This window comes from Aspergillus puulaauensis, chromosome 2, assembly GCF_016861865.1.
Source record: "Aspergillus puulaauensis MK2 DNA, chromosome 2, nearly complete sequence".
In the NCBI taxonomy this organism is placed as follows: Eukaryota; Fungi; Ascomycota; class Eurotiomycetes; order Eurotiales; family Aspergillaceae; genus Aspergillus; species Aspergillus puulaauensis.
The window spans coordinates 2,051,374-2,075,950 of record NC_054858.1 but is presented as its reverse complement, the minus strand read 5'-3'; the positions used below and the strand labels follow the sequence as shown (position 1 = coordinate 2,075,950).

At 48.9% G+C, this 24,577-nt stretch overlaps 15 protein-coding genes across 15 annotated transcripts; 8 read left to right on the top strand and 7 right to left on the bottom strand.

Annotated features, from left to right (window-relative positions):
* Window positions 1–405: 405 nt before the first annotated feature.
* zpr1 (zinc finger-containing protein ZPR1) lies at window positions 406–1,884 on the top strand (the record flags this gene model as incomplete). The annotated part of the gene is made up of 2 exons (XM_041699551.1): window positions 406–543; window positions 607–1,884. The coding sequence occupies 2 exons, from the start codon at window positions 406–408 to the stop codon at window positions 1,882–1,884; spliced, it is 1,416 nt and encodes a 471-aa protein (XP_041552625.1).
* A 653-nt stretch (window positions 1,885–2,537) lies between these two features.
* On the bottom strand, window positions 2,538–3,345 carry cyp5 (putative peptidyl-prolyl cis-trans isomerase; the record flags this gene model as incomplete). The annotated part of the gene is made up of 3 exons (XM_041699550.1): window positions 2,538–3,101; window positions 3,199–3,264; window positions 3,334–3,345. The coding sequence occupies 3 exons, from the start codon at window positions 3,343–3,345 to the stop codon at window positions 2,538–2,540; spliced, it is 642 nt and encodes a 213-aa protein (XP_041552624.1).
* Window positions 3,346–3,688: 343 nt separating this feature from the next.
* On the top strand, window positions 3,689–5,087 carry APUU_20861A (uncharacterized protein; the record flags this gene model as incomplete). Its single annotated transcript, XM_041699549.1, has 2 exons — window positions 3,689–3,873; window positions 3,941–5,087. 2 exons carry the CDS (start codon window positions 3,689–3,691, stop codon window positions 5,085–5,087), a joined length of 1,332 nt encoding a protein of 443 aa, XP_041552623.1.
* A 264-nt stretch (window positions 5,088–5,351) lies between these two features.
* Window positions 5,352–6,745, bottom strand: APUU_20860S (queuosine 5'-phosphate N-glycosylase/hydrolase; the record flags this gene model as incomplete). The annotated part of the gene is made up of 3 exons (XM_041699548.1): window positions 5,352–5,827; window positions 5,885–6,116; window positions 6,173–6,745. The coding sequence occupies 3 exons, from the start codon at window positions 6,743–6,745 to the stop codon at window positions 5,352–5,354; spliced, it is 1,281 nt and encodes a 426-aa protein (XP_041552622.1).
* Window positions 6,746–8,053: 1,308 nt separating this feature from the next.
* UBA2 (E1 ubiquitin-activating protein ubaB) lies at window positions 8,054–10,468 on the top strand (the record flags this gene model as incomplete). The annotated part of the gene is made up of 9 exons (XM_041699547.1): window positions 8,054–8,113; window positions 8,221–8,391; window positions 8,512–8,748; window positions 8,797–8,921; window positions 8,978–9,042; window positions 9,098–9,377; window positions 9,440–9,615; window positions 9,674–9,786; window positions 9,854–10,468. The coding sequence occupies 9 exons, from the start codon at window positions 8,054–8,056 to the stop codon at window positions 10,466–10,468; spliced, it is 1,842 nt and encodes a 613-aa protein (XP_041552621.1).
* A 338-nt stretch (window positions 10,469–10,806) lies between these two features.
* Window positions 10,807–11,995, bottom strand: APUU_20858S (SDR family NAD(P)-dependent oxidoreductase; the record flags this gene model as incomplete). Its single annotated transcript, XM_041699546.1, has 3 exons — window positions 10,807–10,964; window positions 11,025–11,415; window positions 11,465–11,995. The coding sequence occupies 3 exons, from the start codon at window positions 11,993–11,995 to the stop codon at window positions 10,807–10,809; spliced, it is 1,080 nt and encodes a 359-aa protein (XP_041552620.1).
* A 362-nt stretch (window positions 11,996–12,357) lies between these two features.
* On the top strand, window positions 12,358–12,736 carry APUU_20857A (elongin C; the record flags this gene model as incomplete). The annotated part of the gene is made up of 2 exons (XM_041699545.1): window positions 12,358–12,481; window positions 12,549–12,736. 2 exons carry the CDS (start codon window positions 12,358–12,360, stop codon window positions 12,734–12,736), a joined length of 312 nt encoding a protein of 103 aa, XP_041552619.1.
* Window positions 12,737–13,271: 535 nt separating this feature from the next.
* Window positions 13,272–14,694, bottom strand: SEN54 (tRNA-splicing endonuclease subunit SEN54 family protein; the record flags this gene model as incomplete). Its single annotated transcript, XM_041699544.1, has 3 exons — window positions 13,272–13,714; window positions 13,766–14,529; window positions 14,582–14,694. 3 exons carry the CDS (start codon window positions 14,692–14,694, stop codon window positions 13,272–13,274), a joined length of 1,320 nt encoding a protein of 439 aa, XP_041552618.1.
* Window positions 14,695–14,944: 250 nt separating this feature from the next.
* APUU_20855A (uncharacterized protein) lies at window positions 14,945–15,245 on the top strand (the record flags this gene model as incomplete). Its single annotated transcript, XM_041699543.1, has 2 exons — window positions 14,945–15,001; window positions 15,063–15,245. The coding sequence occupies 2 exons, from the start codon at window positions 14,945–14,947 to the stop codon at window positions 15,243–15,245; spliced, it is 240 nt and encodes a 79-aa protein (XP_041552617.1).
* Window positions 15,246–15,660: 415 nt separating this feature from the next.
* Window positions 15,661–16,482, top strand: APUU_20854A (uncharacterized protein; the record flags this gene model as incomplete). Its single annotated transcript, XM_041699542.1, has 3 exons — window positions 15,661–15,936; window positions 15,992–16,245; window positions 16,311–16,482. 3 exons carry the CDS (start codon window positions 15,661–15,663, stop codon window positions 16,480–16,482), a joined length of 702 nt encoding a protein of 233 aa, XP_041552616.1.
* Window positions 16,483–17,060: 578 nt separating this feature from the next.
* Window positions 17,061–18,402, bottom strand: APUU_20853S (arrestin C-terminal domain-containing protein; the record flags this gene model as incomplete). The annotated part of the gene is made up of 3 exons (XM_041699540.1): window positions 17,061–17,303; window positions 17,374–18,258; window positions 18,325–18,402. The coding sequence occupies 3 exons, from the start codon at window positions 18,400–18,402 to the stop codon at window positions 17,061–17,063; spliced, it is 1,206 nt and encodes a 401-aa protein (XP_041552615.1).
* Window positions 18,403–19,747: 1,345 nt separating this feature from the next.
* On the top strand, window positions 19,748–20,448 carry APUU_20852A (putative DNA polymerase delta subunit 4; the record flags this gene model as incomplete). Its single annotated transcript, XM_041699539.1, has 3 exons — window positions 19,748–20,111; window positions 20,162–20,229; window positions 20,305–20,448. The coding sequence occupies 3 exons, from the start codon at window positions 19,748–19,750 to the stop codon at window positions 20,446–20,448; spliced, it is 576 nt and encodes a 191-aa protein (XP_041552614.1).
* A 305-nt stretch (window positions 20,449–20,753) lies between these two features.
* APUU_20851A (uncharacterized protein) lies at window positions 20,754–21,302 on the top strand (the record flags this gene model as incomplete). The annotated part of the gene is made up of 1 exon (XM_041699538.1): window positions 20,754–21,302. One exon carries the CDS (start codon window positions 20,754–20,756, stop codon window positions 21,300–21,302), a length of 549 nt encoding a protein of 182 aa, XP_041552613.1.
* A 439-nt stretch (window positions 21,303–21,741) lies between these two features.
* APUU_20850S (uncharacterized protein) lies at window positions 21,742–22,035 on the bottom strand (the record flags this gene model as incomplete). The annotated part of the gene is made up of 1 exon (XM_041699537.1): window positions 21,742–22,035. The coding sequence occupies one exon, from the start codon at window positions 22,033–22,035 to the stop codon at window positions 21,742–21,744; it is 294 nt and encodes a 97-aa protein (XP_041552612.1).
* A 1,296-nt stretch (window positions 22,036–23,331) lies between these two features.
* Window positions 23,332–23,913, bottom strand: APUU_20849S (uncharacterized protein; the record flags this gene model as incomplete). Its single annotated transcript, XM_041699536.1, has 1 exon — window positions 23,332–23,913. The coding sequence occupies one exon, from the start codon at window positions 23,911–23,913 to the stop codon at window positions 23,332–23,334; it is 582 nt and encodes a 193-aa protein (XP_041552611.1).
* Between the last annotated feature and the right edge of the window lie 664 nt (window positions 23,914–24,577).

Genomic DNA, 24,577 nt, shown 5'->3' with positions numbered 1-24,577 from the left:
CCGCATTCAGATAATACCCGAACTCCCGCATCCAAGCCGGGCGTCTGTATCGTTATAAATCTGAGTAGAGTCCATGACATTTCCACCCATCATTCAGGTACGCTATGCCATTTTGGGGGACTCGGGAGAACAATGCCCCGCCCCGCAGACACCTCAGGCGTCAACCGCTATCGGCATGACTAACTTTATCTCCGCCCGATTATTAACCCCTCCGAAGAAAAAAAAGTTGCCCCGCCACGGCCCAGGCGTGGAAAGCACAGGAACATTCCGTTTTGGTACAACTTTTTTCCTTATTTATTTTCGTTATTCAGAGTCAAGAGGATTGACTGAACCGATAATATATCCCGCGGTATCCTCGGAATTGTACCATCACGCTTAATCCGCCGCGAATATTTGCAAGCAACAATGTCAACGGATGATCAGCCCGTCGCTAAGGAGGAGGTTGCTGAAACCCAGTTTCAGAAGCCGGGAGACCTCGTTGAGAGAGATGAGGAGACTGGTGTTATGCAGGTGGAGAGTTTGTGCATGAACTGCCACGAGAATGTAGGTTTATCCTGGGGAAGATTTGATTAGATAGGTGAAGAGTTCGGCTAACATCTTATTCAGGGAACTACTAGGCTATTGCTTCTTCGAGTGCCATTCTTTCGCGACATTATTCTAGAATCTTTCGAATGTGAACATTGTCATACGAAGGATAACTCCGTCAAGTCCGCCGGACAGATCCAAGAAAAGGGCTCGGTATATACCCTCGATGTCGAGAACGAAGAGGACCTCCAACGGCAGGTCATTCGAAGCGATGTATCGATTTTCAAGGTTGAGTCATTGGGTATTGAGATGCCCAAGGGTGAAAGTCAGTTGACTACTGTGGAGGGTGTCATTCAGAAGATCCACGAATCACTCTCCAGCGAGCAGCCTCTGCGAAAGACTCAGGCACCCGAGCTGCACGACGCACTCCAGCCGATTGTCGACAAATTACAGAAGATCTTGGACCGCGAGGGCTACCCATTTACCGTTTCTCTCGATGATCCAACCGGGAACTCTTGGATTGCTCCTACGACCCAGGACACTGGACGCAACTACAGGCGTCGGGATTATGCCCGCACGCATGAACAGAACGAAGAACTTGGAATTGCTGCCGATCCCGAGGCCGCCAAGAACGAGGGAGAGGCATTTGGGAATCCCGAGGACCTGGATATTATTGACGGAAAGGTTTACAGTCTTCCCGCCGAGTGCCCCGCTTGTTCCAAGAACTGCGTTGTCAACATGCAGAAAGTTGACATCCCATACTTCAAGGAAGTCTTTATTTGGAGCAATGTCTGTGATCACTGCGGCTACCGCTCTAGCGATGTAAAGACCGGTGGTGAAGTCCCCGAGAAAGGAAAGCGCATTACACTTCATGTGGAGTCTATCGTGGATCTCCACCGCGATATTTTGAAGTCCGATACTTGCGCACTACTCAGCGAGGAGCTTGAAGTCGCCGTCCAACCCGGCACTCTAGGTGGACGGTTCACAACTGTTGAGGGACTTCTCACTGAAATCCGTGACCAGCTGAAGGGTCAGATTTACGATATTGATGACTCTACACAGAGCGGAGGTGACAGCATGGCGGAATCCGACAAGGACAAGTGGGCCCGCTTCTTCACTCGTCTTGATTCAGCCATCAAGGGCGAAATGAAGTTTGTGATTACGCTCGAAGATCCCATGGCGAACAGTTACGTTCAGGACTTGTGCGCCCCAGAACCTGACCCTCAGATGAAGACCGAGGAATATACTCGCACGGAAGAGGAAGAAGAAGATCTTGGTCTTAAGGACATGAAGGTTGAGGGATATGAGGAGGACAAACAGGACAAGGACAAGAAGGATGAAGCTGAAAACGAGTCATGATCTAATGATACCCACATAGACACTTTGTTGTCTCTATTTTATGATCTTTGATTCTTGATGTGTTTATGATATCTTGGCCTTTTTGTGAGCATGGTGATAGTGCGTTTGCATTTATTTAGTTAATTCGGCATGAGTCTCGATTGCTGATTTGCTTTCTAGAAGGGGTTTATTAAGCGTTTTGATGGGGGCTGTGAATATTATGTTACGGGTTAGGTTACGGTATAAAAAAGTGGTTTTTAGATGTCATGGAAAAGTCAAGAAGTTCCTATCATTTTCAATTCGCATAAATGGATTATTTACCATATTTCCTGGCATGATTGTTGATATTCCGAACACATAATGCTATCTTAGTTAGTGGCTTCGGCTTTGATGGTCTCTGTTACCGGGGGAGCGATTCCGGCAGTTGTTTTTGCCCATGGGGTACAGGGAGATACCAAATATCACGGGGTCGTTAAACACAGCTGGATAAAGCTTAAGCCAAGTGCTGGCTTTGGCTCAACGGCGAAGATGCCCTGCCTCTTCAGCGGAGGCGGGTCTCTTTGCTTCGCTCTGTAGCAACAGCGCTTCGCACTGGTATTTGCGTAGGATAATGGGGCCACAACATGGCAAGTAGCGTGATCACGGTTTGTTTATAAGGATATCAAAGACGCCATTCATGTAGCGAACGGATTTGCATGAATCGTCACCTTGTTGATCCGAAACGCCTCATACTCTGTCTCTTCACCTTCCTTAGGTTGAACAACCCTTCCCTTCTTATCAACCTTAACATTCGCCTTTTCCAGCTTCGTCAGAATGTCACCTCCCTCGTCTTGTGCCGTTAGATTCAAAACCTTCCCAAATACAGTGCTCGTTCCATCGAGGTGCGGCGCCGCTGCAAAAGTGATGAAAAACTGGCTTCCGTTGATTGTAGAACCTGTAGCTCCCTGGGACCCGGGTGTAGTCTGGTTTTTGACCGGCCTAGACGCCATAGAGAGGATTCCGCGCGTATTATGCCGGAGGGCTGGGAGGTGGATTTCTTGGTTTAGTGCCGAGGGGTGGTAGATTGAGGTACCGCCTTTGGGAATATCATCGAAGGGAAGCATCGGTTTCGTGCTCCCAGTTGATGAGCTTGCTGCTGGTCCAAGGGAAATGTCGCCGCCTTGAATCATGAAGCCGGGCATTAGACGGTGGAATGGCGTGTTGTTGTATGCGCCGGTTGCGCAGAGAGCGATAAAGTTCTGCAGAGAGCTCCGGTTAGTTCAATAATAATATGATAGTTGAGGACTTATGGAGAATGGTAAGCAAAGTGGGCTATTTCGCGACGCCGTGACGTACTTCTGCTGTTTTGGGCACAGCTTCACAGAAAAGCTCGACCTTTAGGTCTCCCTGGGTAGTATGGAGCTGTGATACAAAAGTTGAGTAAGCTTTTGAACGGATAGACAAAATCTCCTTATTTGGTGAAGTACGCACTGTGACAGACATTGTCCAAGTCTTATTGCAACGCCTCCGAGAATGGTTAAGATGGGTCGAGATATCGCCGACGAGGATGCGGAATGAAGCACCTCGGAGAAAAGACGCTACCTAGTCACATGATGCTCGAGGATATGGATCATGCTTGAGCCCGACAGCCACTTCAAAACATTTCTGCTTCTCTTTGTGGTCATACTATTCGAGATATATTTGCCTGCCAAAGGCCTGATAACAGGTCATTATTATCCATCGTGCCCCTTAGCGTTGAAGAGTGTGCATCGTCTTGTTTCAGCCCCTTGGTCGTCCATCAACAACTACTACCTTCGAACGAACGATATCCCCAAAGCTGAACAAGATGAACAATAGACCTGTTGAACAGGCATTGGCTACTCTGCTGCCCACGCATGCACAAGATATGCCGCAAGAACTCCGAAACCTCGCCTTGTCTTTAGTTGCGCAGTCTCGGAGTTCGTCTTCAAGTTTGAAGCCCGACGAGGAGATCGCGCGCCCATTTGCGTGCGCCGAATTAGCTTGCAAAAGGTCCGTACTAACTCTTCCTATTGTATTGATTTGAGACCCGTAATTAACAAGTCTGCGCGCCATCTAGGCTCACACGCACGCTCAAACTTCCCCCATTACTCGGCCAACCGCCCTGCCCTCCGCGGGTTTATAAAAAGCTCTACTCCTTCCTTGAACGGACGTTGAGCATATCGAGCCCAAAACGCACGGAAAGTATGTTGGCACACGGTACGCCGTCACGCTCAGGATCCACACCACCGACACCGACGAAACAATCAAGGGCTGTGCGGACCCCTTCGAAGGTTTCGGCGACACCGCGAGGTTTAGAGAATACTCCGAGCAAGCCTACACCTCTGAAAAGAACATACACAAATAACGATGAATCGCGTACACCACAGCGGCCGAATAAGATCCACAGCAATAACCACTTGACCTCTACGAAAATCCCGGATGCACCGGCTTGGGTTATGGCGTCCATCCGAATGGTGTGTAAGACACTATCGACCCCAGCACCACGGATGAGCACATGGTCTAGGCCACCTATTTCAAGAACGCTTCCACCTCATATTTTTGCAGGTGTATCGTCAATCCTACACTTGATTGACTCCGAAAATGAGTTCGACGAGGAAGCAACCGAGTTCTTGGAACCTGTTATATCAACTAAAGATAAAGATAAAGACGAGGACTTCAAAGAGCTTATAAACGCCCTTGTCGTATCGGTTTACTTCCTTGTTCTCGCACGCCGACGCCAGCCAGGCGAATCGTCCGCAGACAACGCACAAGATCAATCTAGAAAGATGGATAAAAAGACTTTCTCCGAGATGCGCCAGACTGCGCTTGTGAGCCTCGGATTTCCCTCCACAGAACGCCGACATCGTGAAGATGTGGACCAATGGATTGCACTAATCATGGAACAAAACTGGGCTCATGGGAAGGAGTGGTTTGAGAACATCCCGCAAGCCGGGGAATTAGACGGCGACGACGAATTTCTTTCCGACGATGGCGGATACTACGGCGAGGAGGGTAATGGAAACCGAATCACTAAGCGGCCGAAGACTATACCTGGTGACCGTGGCTTGTTCTCATCAGCAGGCTCGAGACGCGGACTTCTTCCGGGCTTAGGAACGATGATGCAGGACCGCGTAGACTGGTTGAGTCCAGAGCGCCGTGAAGATTACGCTGAGTGGAAAGCAGGTATTATGACTCATATTGAGGAAGTAGAAGCGACTGCTTAAGAAATTGGTCCTACCTCGCAGCGGAACGCGAGCTTAGAGCAAGAAATAGAATAATACGATACCCCGGCCTCGTGGCCCTTCATTTGTCTATTGTATTGTCATATCTATCTCGGTATATTAAAAACATAAAGCATAAAATCTCTGCTTCCAGCGCCGAGGGTCAATATAAGAAGCATGAAGTCTATAAAGTCCGAAAGCCCTGGACACCAGCATCAAAAGGGGTATAACGAAAAACAAAACCAAAAGCGTAACAGCATCCAAAGCTTAGTACCAGATACTCCGTGTCCGGTGGTGGGGAATGGTTTCCTGTCCGTCTTTTTCTAGATCCTTTATCGTGTCGTAAAGGAAGAAATCGATGAGGATGGCATTTATAGGGACGCCCGTACCTGGACGGGTGTTGCTCGCACTGCTGTGCCTCGAATGTCGTCGAAACTGGCCGCTTGGCTGACCCTGGGGATCTATGGCCACATCGCTGTTCTGAGACGGTTCCCTAGAGTGCCCGTTGGGTTTCGAAATTGCGTCGGAATCGGAGTGGCCGTTAGTCTTCGCCGACTTGACTTCGGGGTGTTTCAGCTCGATTTCGCGCTTGATGAGTTCAACGCACCAGATACTGGTTGCGCGGAGTTCGATTTCCAAGTTTGATCCGCTGGGAATTTCCTCGTGCTTGCGAATACGGGTTTCTAATGGTGGAGAGTACATGAGGCAGCCGAAGTAGTGGAGCATTTGAGGAATGCGATAGTCTAGAAATTTATGAGTTGTTGGAAAGTGCGAGAGGAATGATTTTGACAGGAGCTTACCAGCGAACATCGTGATCTTGTCAATGTCGTGAAACTCTCCGTAGCTTTCTCCATCGAAGCACGCCCATAGATCCGCGACCAGGATTTGAGCACGTTTATAGAGCCGCACTCTGCGTCCCTGGAAGATTGCTTCGTCCCGGAAGCACGAGAAGCTCTCTGCGAGGAGATTTACCAGAGCAGCTGCCGACTGATTGGCACTGTATATGCAATTGATGAAACTGCCATCGAAGTCCTGTATACGACAATCTGTTAATACAATCCATGTCAAGGCCGCACATATTCACATACACTGCATAGAACTCGCCCAGCTTCCCGTAAGCACTCGAGGCGTTCCGTAAGGAGAGGCATCTCTTCATCTGTTGCGGAGCGGAAAACATGCCGGAGCAACTCTTCCGTGCACTCCTCTTCGTTCGCCCAAAACTCCGGGTTTGTAATTTTAATGTCTTCATCCAGAGCCCTCTGCAACGCAGCAACCAAGCTCCAGTATCCAGTCCACTTCCTTCCCCGGTATTCGATCGCAAACCGCTTGTCCGCCGTTTCGGCGGACCAGAAGCTGAAATTTAGCAAGTCCATGGTGAAGATGAAATCCACGGTATTCTCATCCTTCGTCTTGGGGTGTAGTTCGTGCTCCGACCAGCTGCTAGTTGAATATTCCTTCTTCTGCATCTGACGCCATATAGTCTCCGCGGCCTCCTTGGTTTTGGTAGGATCTAGGGCGACGTCGATAGCATTATCGAAAACATATTGCGAATTTTCGAGCACCTTCGTTTCTGCGGCTCCGGGGTTCGCGGCACCTCCTCCTAAGCCGAGCGACTTGCGAAGAAGCGCGATCAACTCGTGGTCTACCTCGTCGTCTGACATGTCCGTCGATGATATTGCTGTATCTCTCCTTTGCCAGTTAGACCGAGGATACTGGGAATGTGAGAATGTGAAAGAGGATAAAAAAATTGCTGCAGAATTGTCAAGAAGGGGGAGCTACCAAAACTAGTTGAAGGTGAGAGATTAAATAATATGCCCACGTTCTCTGAGAACAGCCTGTCGTCTATCAATGGATGAGCCAAAGATGGACCCAAGGGGAGATCACTCAGACTTCAAGAGGGCCCGGCTCCGCTGGTGGCAGCCCAAGAGTTTTCTGACAGCTGCCACACGGCCTGGTGAAGACCAATAAATACTCAATTGAGGACACGTACTAAATATTCTACTGTTTTCGCACAAAACCAAGCTATCCATGTTCTCCCTTCCGTCCTGGGATTTTTATCCAGTGTACCTAATCTTTTTGATAGCAAATTCCACACCAGTTATGCACCACTTATATAAGCAATGCAAGGTTCCCGTAAAGTTAGTCAGTTAGTACTTGCCCGGATTAGGAATCCGGCCCGATAAGAGCCTCAGGCAACATAAGGCATCTAACGTCAGCAAAGATAATTGCTAGTTATTAGTGAGAACGAACAGCATTTATGATTTAAGCATTGAAAAGATTGTCAGAGAGTTCAATTGAGGTACTTTAAAGTTATGGACCTGATTCGGCCTTCGCCTTGCGTTTCAGCAGATGGAAACACTGCGATTGGATGGCTCTTAGTCCTGGCCAATTGCATTTTCCCTGGTGTATTAAAAGCATTCCCGTCGAGACCCTCTCATCCGCCGGATACAATTAAATGTGTAACCTAATAGTGAGTAGTGTTTGCAAGTAAACGCATGTGTTCAAGCAAATAGATGTGTTCAACGTTCTCTACTTCGATGACGGGGCGGGACGGAACAATTCGACCGGGTTGGCAGTCCATATCGAGAGCAGCGATCGATCGCATCATAGCTTCTGCATCGCAGACTTGATCTAACATTTAATTTCGTCCTGGCGCATTGCGCATTGAAGCGGCGGGTTTGACGCTGAGAACGAGACGTTGGCTCTCTTGGTCACGGTCAGAGAGGTAACCGAGGGGCCGTTTGAAGCTGTCGGTTCGTCATTCTTTCATCTACCTACTTCCGGAGCCGCAGCGGCAGCCTCTCTCTTCTCTCTCTCTCCTCCCACTCCCTTGTCCTCAACCGCACCCTGTCCTTATCTCCTTCATTTCATTATTGTCAATTCATTCTTTAAGCCTCAAATCGTCCACCTTGAGATGTCGTATCTCCAAACCTGCTGTCATTTCTCCGCACACTGATTATCGTGCCACGATGACCCGCGATACTTACCTTAAGCGCTCTCTGGGCACCCAAGCCAAGCGCATCAAAGAGGTACGCATGCTTTCCACACTCAATCCCACGGGCTTGGATTCGGTTTCCCTGGTGTATCTTGGTCTGCGATTGTGTCGCTAACGTCTTGGTTCTTTCGCATTATCTAGTCACGAGTCCTGCTCGTGGGAGCTGGTGGAATTGGCTGCGAACTCCTCAAGAACCTCCTCCTCACCGGTTTCGGCGAAGTCCATCTCATCGACCTCGACACAATAGACCTGAGCAACCTAAATCGCCAATTTCTCTTCCGACATGAACATATCAAGAGATCAAAAGCATTAGTACGTTGCTGTGCCCGACCTTGTGTGTCGTCATCCGTCCCTCTGCCGAACTGTCGCGCATTCCCGCCTTCCCGTCGCTTTATCTCCCCGAAGTAATTCTGACAGAGTTGGCTGCATTAGGTCGCTAGAGAAGTTGCACAGACGTTCCAACCCAGCGCAAATATTGTCGCACATCATGCGAATATCAAGGACAGCCAATTCAATGTGGATTGGTTTGCGACTTTCGATGTCGTTTTCAACGCCCTTGACAATCTCGACGCCCGCCGTCATGTTAACAGAATGTGTCTAGCTGCCGACGTACCTCTGGTTGAAAGTGGGACAACTGGTTTCAATGGCCAGGTGCAGGTGATCAAGAAGGTCGGCATCATAACCCTCCTGTCGGAACAACGCCACTGACTCCCGCAGGGTAAAACGGAATGTTACGACTGCAACTCGAAAGAAGCTCCCAAGTCTTTCCCTGTGTGTACCATTCGAAGCACACCAAGCCAACCAATCCACTGCATTGTCTGGGCAAAAAGTTATCTTTTACCGTAGGTGTTTCTACATCAGCCTTTGTACATCTCGCACACAGCTTAAATTTTGAAAGTGAACTGTTTGGGACAAGCGAAGCCGATACCGAAGAATTTGACTATTCAGCCGATGCCGATAATGGTGCGTTGGGTCCTGTTGATCGTCCTATCAAACGATAATCTAACTTGAACGACAGCTACGGAGATCGAGAACCTGCAGAAGGAAGCCAGAGCTCTCAAGGAGATTCGACAATCAATTGGAACTGCCGAATTTACCCAAAAGGTTTTTGAAAAGGTCTTTCAGGAAGATATCAACCGTTTGTGTGGAATGGAAGATATGTGGAAAACACGAAAGGCTCCTAAGCCCCTTGACTTCGCTCAATTGAACGAGGAACTGTCTACCGTTGAACCCGGGATCTCTTCCGTTGATCAGAGGGTCTGGACAACGTCTGAAAACATGTTTGTTTTCAAAGACAGGTTAGAGTTTTCATCATAACATCTGCCTTTGTTCCCATCAATTTCGCTGACGCGCTGCGCAGTTTGGATCGATTAAGCAAACGACTGAAGACGCTGCAAGAATCGGCAGAAGATAATTCTCAAGCAATTTTGACTTTCGACAAAGATGATGTTGATACCTTGGACTTCGTGACGGCAAGTGCGAATTTGCGTGCGGAAATCTTTGAAATTGAGCCGAAGTCGAAGTTTGACACAAAACGTACGTCCAACTTACTTTGGATTCCCAAGATGATCTATTAACGTCAATTCCTTTTTAGAGATGGCGGGTAATATCATCCCGGCAATCGCAACCACCAACGCAATGACGGCCGGCCTCTGTGTCCTAATGTCGCTGAAGGTTCTGAAAGATGACTACGAAAATGCAAAGATGGTGAGATATTCTATTTTCTGTCTTCTTGGACCAATTCCATTAATAAGTTTTTCGTTTCTCGAAATAGGTCTTCCTTGAGCGTTCAGGAGCACGCGCAATAAACTCGGAGAAACCGAATGCTCCCAATCCGAATTGCCCTGTGTGCTCCGTCACCAATGCCAAGGTCAAAACAGATCTAAAACGCGCTACTCTTAATGACTTGATAGAAAACGTACTTCGCCAACAGCTTGAGTACGGGGAAGAATTCTCTGTCAGCACTGAGCAGGGAACTATTTACGATCCAGACCTGGACGACAACTTGCCAAAAAAGCTGTCGGAGCTAGGGATTGCAGAGTCAAGTTTCCTTACAGTTGTCGATGAAGACGATGAACAACCGCGGGTCAACCTCCAATTGGTCGTAGTTGCACCCGCAGAGTCGGCATCGCAGGAGCAGCCAATTGTACTCGACAAAGTACCCGAAATCCCACGCAAGCCAAAGGCACCCACACCTGCTCCAGAAAATGGCCACGTCAACGGCACCACAAACCTGGGCAAGCGAAAGCGGGACGCCGAAGAAGATGGGCTGGACGGAGACCCTCCTACCAAGCGCGTGGCCAATGTAACCATCTCGGATGGGGTTGATAAAGCGCACCCTATCGACTTAATGGAGGATGAAGGGGGCGCTATCCTGATTGATGATTGACCTCATCGACCGCTTGCAATGCGATAGTCTACGGCTGATTGGTATATGAGATCTTCTTGGCCCTAAGGCGGCACATTAGATTCAGGCTATCTTGACTATTTTGTCGCATTTCCATCATGTAACATACATTACCCAACTTTACGAACACGAGCGATTTCGCTGAAAATAGATTATACGGCCTGGTTTATGAAATTCATCCTCCTAAAGTGTAAACTTTATAAACAGTAAGCCTTGCGCGGCCAGTGCAGCACCAGAGAGTAGGGCTAGTTCCTCAAAGAATCCCAATTTCACGCTATATAATACACTGTACGTATCTCATCATTATAAATTTATCCACGTCAAAGAGCACTAAGCCCGCCATCCAGGTTAATCACACAATTATTCGCGTACTCGTTTTGGGCTAAGAATACAGCTGTATCCGCAACTTCATGCGGCTGTCCGAATCGTCCGAGAGGGATATCTTCTTTCAATTTGTCGTTTTCGGTCTGGCTGAAATCTATGATGGTGGATATATTAGTTAGTGCTAATCCTAGACATTGCAGATGAGAAGACATACCAGCAATCATAGGCGTCTCGATATACCCCGGGACAATCGCATTGGACCGAATGATTTGATTCCGGAGGGTTTTAGACGCCTCGACAGTTAATGACCTTGTAAGTCCGAGTACACCGGCTTTTGATGCGGCGTAGGGGACGACACCTGTGCCGCCTTTCAAGGCGAGGAGGGAGGAGATGTTGATGATGCATTTGGAGGGAATGGAAGTGGTGCTGTCGGTGGCGCGGTTTTTCATCCGATTGCGGATTGATGCGCGGATGAGGGCGCGAGAGGTAAGTAGAGAGCCTTCAAGATTTGTGCGGAGGACTAGTGAGATGTCTTTTGGATCTGTTCTGGGGAGGACGTTGGATGTTGAGATACCGGCTGCATTTATGAGGATGTCGACCGGTTGCTGGGCTCGTTAGTTGGTTGGCTGTGACAAATAAAAGTAGAATACATACCATCGCGTTTTCTAACTCTCTGGTCCACGTTGACGCCTCAGATACATCGCCTACAAGGAGGCTAATCTGGCTGGACGAGGGGATTAGTGTGCCGGGTGAGATTTTGCTCTGATCCAGCGCCTGGTCTTCTTCGGGTGTTCGAGTGGCCACAATATTATCATTGCCCGTGTTGTTAGTTTGAGTTGTGGCTGAGCTTTCTGGGTTAGGCCGTGCCAATTGCGTTGCTGCACGAACGAGACGCTCGTAGGATCGCCCGACAAGGATAACGCGGTCCACGCCCTCTTGGAGGAATCGTTCTGCGATAGCGAAGCCAATTCCGGAGCTCCCTCCTGTGATCATGCATGTTCGCCCAGATAGTCGATTGGAGGGGTGGAATGAAGTGCTGTTGGTGTTTGGGCTGTATGAAGTGAATTGGCGCATGTATTGAGATCGTGAAATACCTATTCCATGATCGGGCTTTGCGTGAAGGGAGGAGCGGGAATTGAGAAAAGTTGAAAATCCCCGTGAGGGGATGAGATAGATGCGATGCATTGACGATCTTGTCCTTGCAAATAGAATGAAGTTCAAGATGGTAAGCGGTGTTGTCTCCGCAGCTCCGTCCACATTCAAGGACTTGGATGCAAGAGGTTCACTACGTCAAGTATTAATATTGATTTGAGTATACGAGTTAGGGAGACACACCTGATATGTAAAATTTAGAGCTACGTACCTGCATTGCATCAGAGCACGCAGATCGGACGGAGGCCGAGAGTGGGCGTGGTCGAGACTTCTTTATATCGGCGGAGTTGCGGAGCTTCAGCACGGACCACATCGCGACCTCTTTTTCTCTTCCGCGTTTTCTCCCCTCCCACTTCTTCATCATCCCTGTATCATTCTCGACATTCGCCAAAGAAATGTCTTCAGAACCAACACAACATGATTACGTCACTCTCGTATCCGGCGATGGGTTCGAGTACATCATCCCAAGAAACACAGCCTGTGTTTCAGGCACGATACGCCGCATGCTCGATCCTTCAAGTCAGTTCTTCCCCTCGCGTCTACAACTGAGAAAAGGATTCTTGCTAATGATTTCTTCGAAATTTAGGCAAATTTGCTGAAGCGTTAAGCGGCCGCTGCGTCTTCGAAAACCTTAGCGGGATCGTTTTGGAGAAAGTTTGCGAGTATCTGTGCTACAACGAGAAGAACAAGAACCAGACGAACGTGCCAGATATGGATATCCCACCAGAGCTGTGCTTGGAATTATTGATGGCCGCGGATTACCTGGACACATAATCCTCCCGGTAGGAGTTGCTCAGTTATTATTGACTAGGTTTCTCGGTGGCTGACGGCCTTAGCTGTTACGCTTGATACGATTGATGGCTAAATGATATGGAAATGGCCGACTGCATTGATTTAGGAGTTTAATCGGCTTGGTTTATAAGCGAACCGTGTTATACGATCGGCGTTCCAGGAATATGGGTATATACACATTTTCGTTATTAACTCGACACATCTTCTCAGTTTCGCCCGTCGTAATGCTTATGCCTGCTGGTATCCTCTTTTATGGTTGCGTATCAACCTTCCGAAGCTGCAGGAATGCTAGACCTAAGCTTAGCCATCTATCGCATCTGCGACCAGCCTATCCCATGGCTGGAAGCTCTAATGATGATGGCAGATCAAGAGGTATCCCCCTCTTTCGGCCTTTATCCTCTTCTCAACGGATATCAGGGCCTCATTCAAGGGGAGACAAACTGCGCCTGGTAGTTGATATTCTGGCGGCGGTATGTAGACTTTACATGATTCAGTAGTTCATGCGCGTTGCAAATAATCATCGCTTCTTAAATTTATGTCGGGGCGGGCCGCGCAACTTGTTACCACCGGAAGGTCGCGCCTCGTATATCTTTTCCTTGCCGAAGGCTGCATCTGCGATCCGGAGATAACTCACGATTCCCTGATCGACGACAGCTAGGATGACGTTTCGATACCCATTGCGTATTCTCACATAGAGTTGCCTATCTGACCGGGGTGGGTCTAGAGGTGTGCTCTCTAGTAAGCTGCCGATTTGAGAAAGGGTAGGGACGGTGGTATGTGTTCGAGCATTGACGACCGCGATCTTAAAATCAGGATAGGGTCGAGCAGACTTGCGGAAACTAGGCGACGGTTTGTAAACATGCCACACGACGGCGTACGGCAACTCTGCGCGTGGAGAAGGAGAGGGGGCGGTGACAGGGTCGTAATAAGGTATTATTGAGATTCTGCGATAGATATCATCTAGTAAAGAGGTTAGCAGTATTTAGAGAGGGTTGTTCAAGATATTCGTACCGTAGCTGCGATGGAAACCAAGGCCAGCGACAGGGCCTGCTGCCGTTGTCGGGGCAGTATCACGAAGCCATTTTAGCAAATGTGTGAAAATCCCAACTAGACCTGACCCTTGTGGTTTAGTTGGCCCTGTGATATCGCTTGATACTTTATCATTTTCGCCATTTTCGGACCATGCAGATGCTCGAAACACGGAATAGCCCAAGCGTCGAAGACCCGTAAAAACAGAAAACCTCTCCATTGTTAACCCACCACGACCGACTAGACATGCATACGCAGCCTGTAAGCTCATCGGTATCCCGGAGTCTTCGATATCATCTTCGTCGCCTTCTCCGACAGCACAGCGGGGCCATCTTATATCCAGGGTGCCTCGTTCAAGCAGATACAGCGCCTCTTCGGGAAGAAGCCATATCCGTCCCCAACGATCTGCCTGCCCAAGTGTTTTGAAGTATTGTCCTTTCGGGATCGCAACATAGACGCATGACTCCGGGTGTACGTTCGCGCCAACTGAAACGGGAGCTGGTCTCTCAGCCGGAGAGTCTTCGGTGATTGAGTCTAAGGTTTTGGAAGATGCAGGCGGCACAGGTCCATTTGGAGCGTAAATCCCAATAACTTCGTTCTTCGGGTTGTGTAGTCGTGGGTATGCAAGGGCATTATGCATCGCCTGTCGCGAGGCGGAGAGAATGTCGGCCTGGAAGAGGGTCGGGTTTGGCTCGAAGTCCTTTTCACCTCGCTTGGGAATGGAGGCATCTGCCGCGTCTGTCAGGCTGCGAAAGTTAGTATGCTGGATAGGGTGAATACAGAGCTACAGCAACTGACAAGGAGAGGTTGTTGAGCATGCGGAAGTCCTGAGTCTCATCCGATAGATCGATATCGGCATAGCCACCTCCAGTGGAGGGATTGTTGATTGCAGCTTCATCTAGGTCCGCCATGACGAAGTAGAAAATGCAGCCCTATTTATTCAAAATGTGGCGCGTTATCGGGAGCTGCGATGAGGTGAAAGGTTGAGAGCGAAGTCGCGATAAAAAAAAAGTTCGGGTTGTTATCAGTCATGGTGGGTATATGTAAGTAAAGTTATCAGCTCAGTTTCAGTTCCGCATTTTGACTCAGGCCCAGACTTTCTTCCCCACTGGTTCTCCCCTGCTGTGTTTGACTTTCTATATCTTCTACTTGGAAAACGTTATGGAATCCGAAGTTACAAACGAACCTCAAATCGACTACAACGAGGTTCTCGTCCATGTATGGGAATCTGTTGTCGTACCCGACGTCTTGTCCAAACCCACCCTGACAGTCATTGCAGATCTCCACGAATCTCACCAACGCCTTGAACACCTACGGGTCATCCTCTGCGCAGTATCAAACGGTCCTGGAAATTCTCAAAGACTGTTTGCGACAAATTGACAGGGCGCGGAACCAGGTGGCTCAGAACTTGGACCCCGATACTCTCAGCGTCGCGTTGGGTTTCCTGGAGATCGGAAAGTGAATTTAGTTATCACGTCAGACTGATTATTGGAGTACTCACTTGAGTGAAACATTTGACTGTGCGACAATCAGGGTAGTTAGTTAATATCGCTGCCTGTGGCGGTCCAGTGCAAAGCCAGGCTAGACTGGGCTGTGCACGAGGGGTCTGAATCCTCCAACGTCCAACCTTCAACATCACTCGCTACCTGCTTGACGATCGAACAATTTGGCCCCGAAGAGGCAGTAATAAGTCAACAGCCTCATGACCACGTAAATCAAAACGCCGCGAGTTAGAACAAGGGATTTCATCAGGCTTTGGTCCACTCATCCAAATAATAACCGTCGTCCCTGCCCAAGTTCCTATCCATCCGCAGTCCATCTTCATCTCATTTCATCATCACCACTGATACAACTCGCGCACCTACAAGGCTCCACCAATGGCAAACACATCCGATACCACTCCTCTCCTCGCCGATTCGGAGCCACTCGAGGCCGGCGAGTACCAACTCCCTCAAGATGGAACTATCACCACCCCTGTTCAACGGAAACCAACAGACTACCGAAAAACAATATTGCTCACTCACCTAGCAGCGGCCCTCTCCATAGTCGCCTTTCTTTTTGACCTAACGGTTATCTGTATCGATTTTGCCAGTCCGGGCGGCTTCTATTTGTTCTGGAACCTCCGTGAGCGACTCCAGATACTATTTGCCATCGTACGTAACCCTCTCCCAAATGGTCAAACACCCCCTTACTTACCAAGCGCCCCAGAGCATCATAACTGCCGTAACCGCATTTCTGAACCTATCCCGCCTTAGGCACACTCGTCAACCTCTCTGGCTCTGGCTAAACCTGATCATCGACGCCGTGATTGGGGTCTACACCGTCTGCACAGCGCCAGATGCTCTGGTTCTGAATTTCGACCAAACGCCCGACTCGTGGCTTCCTGACTCCAGGGCTGCGCAGACTGCACAGGCCGTTATTGTGCTCTTGGGCATTGGACTGATCGCTGGGCTTGCTGCTGGGTTTGTTTCCCAAGCCCTCTTATTCAATCAGGTATGAACGCTAACTAATGGGGTGATTATTATAGATTGGCACATTTGGTTCTTTTCCCCGTGCGCTGCTACGCGTCCTTTGCGAGCCAGTCATGGCAGACTCCCCAGAACTGGAGACTCCCCGGTGGCGAGTTTAAGATCGAATTTAGCATCAAGTTTTTGAGGCAGGATGATGGGAGAGGTCCTTCTCGCGATGCTGCAGTGTAAAATGGATGGACCTACGAAGACTTGGCTGCGTGTTGCTTGACGAGATATGACATGGATGTGTAATGAATGGGCTCTATTAACGCTGGCATTGGGACTGGGACGCTTTCCAAAAAATTAAATAATACACGTTATATTGACCAAGCACGGCTAGATAGTCAGCATGGAGGTATGGAGTAATGACAATGACTCCTTCGAGCTCCTGGCTATAAGATGAAGAAATTCAGGGAAATAGAAACCAGACACTCCGCCCCTGTTCCCAGGCCCCAACCAGAAACAAGCACACTAAATACAAAGGCTAACGAGGCAAAAAAGAGAACAACATGCAAGAAATATAAACTCCGTAAACCATGCATTCGTGAGACGTAACTGGCCTGGTTCTCCAGGCTGCAGGATTGTACGGCGACGCGTATGTCTGTATAGTTGGTGTAGGTTCAATTTAACCTGTCAACCACTAGTCGTCGCTTCCTCTATCGCAGAAGTCGGTATGGTATAAGTGGGGTGAAAGATCTTCGGCTGATACCTAGCGACGTGGTCCCTTCTAGGTTTCGAGTTGGTAGGTTGCAGCGCTTTTCGTCGGCTTAGTCTATTAAAGGCTTCTTTTGGTTGCCGACGACGGCTACCCCGAGATGACGAAGGCCGTTGGGATCTGACGGTCGAACTATCGAAGGAAGCGGTAATAATGGGTTGTCGGGGTTGATGTGAGCGGCCTCTCGAGCTGCCTGTTCGATAGCTTCCATCTCTTCTTTGCAGCCAGCGTGGTCAAGTGGACAAACAACAATCGGTTGGCGTATCACAATATCTCGCGCTGATGCTAGGTGAGCCTAGGGAAATGTAAGCCTAGATGATCAAGAACAATGTGCTGATCGGAGTAACTTTGTGTGTGAGACCAACCTTTACTGTTAGGTAGTACTCGATTTTATAGAGGCTTGCTGTGGTGGTGAACCCGCTAACGGCATATGTGGGAAATCCCGGTTTACCTCTAGGGAGAACCCCCTCTCCATCGCGCATATCCTTCGCTGGGAACACCAGACCCATATTGGTTAGGAAACCCGTCGGGGGCATCTTTACGCCAATCGGTTCTGTCCGTTTTGTTAAAGTTTTGACCTTTCGTTGGGGCTCGTCGCCTTCGTGGTTGTAAATGATTTCCTCGTCGATCCCGATGGTAATTTTGTTTATTGTAACTTTTCTGGCTTTGCTGATCCAGTCGGGATTCGGAGATAATTTAACGTAGACGCTCACGGGGTCGAGAGGACCGTATGACCATCGCGGCAAAGAGATACCCAATGTCACCAAGTGATCTGATACATTTTCGGCAGACTCCGGGCGATTATACATTCCAAATGTCGACAGCGTGTCATACCGTGAAATAGGAACCGGGAACGAGTACTTTCTCTGGTCCGAGTGGCCTTGCTGCACCATCACAACAATCTCATAAAACGTCTCGGCAATACGACTGGGGAGCTGCAAGCTAGCAGGAGGAACGCGTCTAGACGCATCTGGTCCGCCTCGCCCAAAAGGAATGAATAAAACGAACGGTAAATCCATTGACAGGACCTCCTCGAATTCTCGACCGGCCGGACAACGGAATAGAAGCATTTCCTTTCCAACAATATCGGTAATTTCTTTCCTCGGGGGCGCTAGACGTCTACCCACTACCAAGTCTGCTGATGGGTGAATTGTTTCGCGACGAACGAGAGATACAGTGACGAGGGATACGTTGACGGGGGCCGTGATGCCGACGCTGGGTCTAATCTCGACTTTACCTTCTATACGGGGCTGGGGTAGGTAAGCGCGTTGGCCTGGTGGAGCTTACTAGACGAGCAGTAGTCGCATGGCACTTACCATAGTCGCAGATATCCCAGGGTATCCGATCAGAAAGTTGCCATTTGCAGGCCCCGACACTCGCACGAAGGCGGCCATTGTGAGAGCGCAACTCCCACACCACCATCGGTAGGTGGTAGGTGAGAGGGATGCGCCTCGAGAGTTGTTTGCGAACTATGTAAACTCGACAGTGTGGATGGCCTTGACAGGTTCATAGAGGGCTCGGATCGAGGGTTGTTGGTGTTTGGTCTGACGACGCTGATCGTGCGACGGTGTAGGGGTGGGTGAGGTGGTAAGCGGCTATTGAGGTCCAGACACGGCCCGCGCAGCAGCTCGTCGAGAACAAACAGGAATAGCGTAGACTAAGTAGTGAGCAGGAAAGGTCGAGGTCTGAAGACTCAAGACAGGAATTCCACAGGATGGAGACTGGGACTCTTGGGAGCCGCAGAGGGGCGTGCGTTGAAGGCGGCTGAGGGAGCAAGTTGATTGTTGGTGCTGCCGAGTTGGTGGGGAAGCTGAACTGACTGGAGATGAGAGAAGAGAACAGAGACCAACTCCTGCCGACTTCGCTTCGCTCTTTGAGCTGATCTGCACCTCGAGTTCGCGCCCGCGGGCCTGAGGCTGACCTCGTTTTCCTCTTGTCCTCATTCGCGCACCTCCACTTTCCTCTTAGGCACTCACAACCTGGACCCCCCCATCTTCATGGGCCAAGAGGGACCGCCTTTCGCTCCGATGTTGAATTGTCGTTGCTTTTTCCCGCTTCTTCAACGTCATCAATGCCCACGAAAGAACAGTCGAGATCACCCACAGACGCCCCGGTGGCTCAGGCGGCCTGATAAGATCAGCGGCTCCTCCATTAACTAGTTAACTTATTACATATGACGACGACTTTGAGGAGGCCTGGGCCAAAACGATTGTGGGCTCGTAGTTGAATGCCACCATGGTATGTATACCCCTACATTACTATGTGCTGATTTTCATTTGAGCCGCCCAGTATCTGCCAACACCGTCGCTGTGTTCGTTATGAGACAATCTGGGGTCTCTTGGTGAGCCTCTCTACGGTTTATAATACATTTTCCCTATACTTCACTTGCAGCCTTCAACAGAGCATAAGCGACCCCGCCAGGTCCACCATGCTGCATGCTTGACCTCCAACGTTGGCTAGTAGTGGTAAATAGTATAACTATAGACACCAATAAAATTACATTCAATAAAATAGTATTTTACGTTGGCGAGTTCAAACCAAAGGAGCAGTGCTGACCAAAAGTGACAAAATTGACTGGTTGCCCGGCGCAACAAGCATGACATCGATGTCCCTCGTTCCCCCACACAGCAATCTTGGACTACACTCCTTCAGCCTCCGCACACTCGTGAACACCTGTCCATCGTCTTCACGAACTTACCACACTTACAGTCCCGGCTGCGAAATCAGAATTCGAAGAAAATGCCGCCCTCTCGTCGTCGAGGAGGCAACACTGCCTCCGCCCGATCAAACCAGCCCGTGCTATCCTTCGGCGCCAAGTCAAGAGTCACAAAGCCGTCCGCCGCCCCATCACCTTCGGAGAAAGCCAAGGATCTTGAGCATCTTGCTGCAAATGTCCCCGAGACAGATACGTTGAAGGATGTCCCGCAGTCAAAGGACGTCCAGCCCTCCCAACCTCATGTAGCGGAGCTTGCCGTGAGGACACAAGCGAAGGCCGAGACCCAGCAACCCTTGTTGGAGGTGGACAAGAAAGCGACCAAGATCTCGCAGAAACAGCTACAGGAGTACTGGAACAAAGAGGAGGCGAAGAGCCGGGGGCCCAGGGGTGGGTTTTTCACCTACTTTGTTACGTTGAATGACGTTGACCGTACATAGTTCATCATCAGGACCTTGGCCTAGACGAGAAAATATTGCGGCATTTTGATCTTTCTAGCCAATATGGGGTATGTTCTGTCTTAACTTTGGCCATGGTTTATATTTGGCGGATTCCAAGGAGACATTTCGCTAACACCATTCAGCCCTGCATCGGAATCGCACGTTTAAAACGTTGGAGGCGAGCAGAGTCTCTCGGCCTGAATCCCCCCCTTGAGGTCCTCTCAGTCTTACTCAAGAAAGAAGGTACCACAGGGCAGCGAGCGTATATCGACGAGCTAATGTCATAAGCACCGTTCGAACGGCGACGGATGTAACATTTTGCCTTGGATTCAAAGCGGGTCTTGATATATATATGTTGGCGTTCGAGATCAAGACTAAGCTGGGCGTTTGGAGTACACTGCACATACCCTTTGAAGAATACGATTTCTATTTTCATGGACTATGGTCTTACGGCTTCGGATAACTGGTCTGAAGGATATTGGGGCGCCGTTAGAAAGTGAGTCGGACAGGGAACACCCGTTGAGGTGCCTTGTACAATGGCCTGGCATATAGCCCCCTCTATCACTGTGATTGTCCCTGCAAAAAAGACCCGATGGCTCGTAGGTCTCGCTTCCCTTTCTACCTCCCATCCTTCCAAAACATAGTTGTCTTCTCAACGTCCCATGCTTCTGGCCACTTCAAGACTCGCCCAGTCTCCTTCACCTTTTATTTCCCGTCTTTCTGTCTCGTCCTCAATGGTGTCTACCAAAGATTGGAAGATGAACCGTGTCGCGAGGTGGTTTGGGGTTTTGTAGCGAATGTCCTACTGGTTAGCACAATTTTTTTGGCTCATAAAAGTTTCCCGCCTGTGCTCCCTCAGCACAGGGAATCCCATGCCATGTCACCTAATAGCCTTCTTTCCAATAATGCGACCAAGTACGCATTGCTCATTACTCAGTCTTACCCTGGTGACGCGGATGCCGATACTGTTGCGTCCTCCCATTGCCCATGTCACATCAATCTCTCACAGTTGCCAGCTTGTGCTACACCGACTCCTCGGTCCATCAATACCAAGGATAGCAGCTGTATGCTAAAAGTTCACCAAACCGAAATAGTATACAGAAGATCCCAAGCCCCTACAGCATGTGATACAAGTCGCTGAAGGGTGGCCCGGCCCTCCCCAAGCGTATAAAACGGCCCAATGGCCCAGGGATTAACTTACATACACCTTCTCTATATTGCAGTCTTTTATCTCCATTGTCTTCGGTTACTAGGCCTCAGAAGCTTTCTCCAAGTTTTCCATCAAAATGAAGCTGTGTATGGTCGCTACGGTGCTCTTTAGCGCAGGCCTCACATTAGCCCAAATTCTAGGATTGCCTAACTGCTCTGTGAGCCTCTAAGTTTAAACCGTCCCCTCCCTTTTCTGACTATGTCACCAGCTGCAATGCTTTATTAACGCCATGACTCATGACGGGTGCTCGAACCTGACTGACTTTGCTTGTCACTGTCGACAACCCGTCCTTGTAACTGAGGTGACTCCCTGTGTCCAACAAGCTTGCAATGAGCAAGACCAGTCGTGTTAGTCTTAAGCCTCTCATCATTCAGTTGAATTCGGCATACATCTTGCCCACATTTCCATCCATGCTAACGACCCCAACAGCCGTCTCCAACGTTGTGGTGACCGAATGCTCCAGCGCTGGCGTTCCAATCTCCATCCCTTCAGTTGGTGGTGGCTCAACTAGCACGACCATCCCAACAACAGGTGAAAATGCCACTCCAACAAACGGCCCCATCAGTCCCTCCGGCCCCGTGGTGACTCTTCCCACATCAACACCGATAATACCGTCTTCAGCCCCTGTGGGTTCCTCGTCTTCTGTGCCTGTTTCATCCAACATTATTTACCCGTCAAACCCGGCTTCTCCGTCGCCTCCATATCTTGGAGGCGCGAGGTCTTTAAGTTCCGGGGGGAAAGCGGCTGGCGCAGCTGCCGCTTTTGTGGCTGGGTATTTGGCCTGAAGGCACGGCTTATATTGGCTTTTGTTCGTGTCCAAGGAAGGCCTGTTAGAAGCTGCGAGTGTCAAGTCTGGATACACACAAGGAGAAGGAATTCATGGTGGCTATTATATCCTTGATTAGGTTGCTTGTTGATTGTTTCTGTAGCTAAGCTTGTTGACTTATCTATAATATTGGATGTCGTCAACGAACAATGTAAAATCATCCATAAATGGATAAGCTGTTTTAGCAAAAATTATTAGGTAGATGTATTGGAGAGTGGTATTCTCTTTAGGTGCCACTTCGAATGCAGTATTCACCTTGTACCTGCAGACATTCATTTACCTTAGGGCTAGAATATTATAACAACCTCCATTTGTTCTTTGACCATGATCTGGATCATCTTCACAACCCAGATACATCCTTTGATAGATCACCCATTGGATAAAGTCATTCACACACTTATGTCGTCGTCGCCGAGACAAGAGAAGCACTTTATCCAGTTGTATCATGCCTCTACTTTTCTGTTTACCCCCTCTTCATCGCTCCTTCCACTTTCATATTCACCCCATGCCTCTTTCCTACCAACACTCTCAGCATTGCAAAACTCGCAAAAATGAAGAAGCCAAAAAACCCATTCCGCTCAACCCTCCGCCGACAGATACGCAAAATGCTCTCCAAGGCTGGCAGAAATATACAATCAAGACTAAAACCCACGACTAGAGACCAGTGCCGTGGTATCCTCGTTTCTGTACTTGTCATTGTCCTCATTTCCTCTCTTATAGTTCTTTTTGTCCAAAACCTGATTTACTTCCTTCGAATCTTGTTTAGCGAGTTGTCCGGTCTCTGCGTGTTTCTGGCTCCCTTCATACACGACCACATATCACGGTTTTCGCCTGACGATTTCGTGTTCTTGATTCCGGTGAGGTCATTCTCCTTTATTATTGTTTTGCTATGTTTCTTTTTCTTCGAGAGCTGAGGTATTGTGATCTTTAATGCTGACCATCGTGTTTTAGCTGGTTTGTGGATTCGGCTGTGTGGCTCTTGGACGCTTCATAAGACGAGTCTGTGCTTTTACGTGGGATAGGCTGGCCAACCAAGGATCAGGCATGGTAAGTGTCTGATTCTGGGGAGTCTGTTAGCCACACTGGGTGCAGGACGTGGGTGGAAGTTGATATTAAATTGGTTAGGAAATGGCATTAGCGAGTCGTACAGTTGCCCCTGGGAAGCCGAGGAAATGGGAAGCCGACCATTCTCAAAATAAAAAGAGTCCAACTGGGGATGGGGAGGTGTCGGGAGAGGAGATTCAAGACAGAGCGGGAGATCTGGAGGACACCCATATCCAGGACGAGCCGTCCAGACAACCCGAGCAGAATAACGGCAAGAGTCACAACAAGAAAACGAAGAAGAAAAAACGAGGAAGAAAATGAGCTCATAGAGGTTATTATTTGCATGCTTTGATTCCCCCTTTTTTCCGCCGTTGGCACTAGCTTCTCAATATTTTGCATTTGCCGCTCCAACTCTTCGACACGCTCGACTGTAGGATGGTTCTCGTTGGAATCCAGAATGACCTGGTGGCCGTCGAAGCCCATGTCACACACAGAACATCCGGTCAAGGTTTTTCCGAATTGAGCTTCTTCGTTGTTAGTCTGGATGCGTTGGTCAGAAGTGGTGCTTCTGGCTGCAACTACTGTACTCGCCTCTGAATCAGTATCACTGATGCCGCCGTCATATCCGGAGGCAAGAATCTCGATTTCTTCATCTCGGACGTCAGAAGACATGACTGGTTTCAACGGCTTGGAACAACAGGAACAAGGAAGCAAGAGGAATGCGGAGGATATTTCCATCAAAGACAAAATATGCTTTGTTTTGGGCCGATATACCAACAGCTGAGTCACAAATGGACAAGCGGTACTGCAAGTAATATGTTGGTAGAGGTAGAAGCGACAAAATTATCAAGTTAAAGACATAAACATGGAAGGGGAAAGAGAGAGAGAAAAAAACGGCAGTTATTATCCAATCTGTGCCCTGTGAATGAACATGTTCCTAATACTGTACTTTTATATGGAGACAAAGCTCCGGAAGCTTTATCACTAAAGTCTTTAGCACAACTTAACTTGAGTGAATATGAGTGAACCACCAGTCCAGAGCAAGAAATGAGTTGCTGAACAGATCAAGTAGATGTGGAAAATCCAAGGAACTGTACTGTACTTCAAGAATTAGCAGCTTATTCTGCATGTTATAACCCACCTTAGTCTCACTTCCCGAACCCAAGTTTTCCTTCTGTCTTTAGCCACCCAGACCGTTTATACTTGAAACTGAAAATGAGGACATGGAGTGCTTCCAGACGGAGATAGAATTCAGTGAGTCTCGCGGCGCTATATTACGAACAAGGAGCAATGGATAGGGATATCAGATACAAGAAGAAAACATATGCAACAGGGT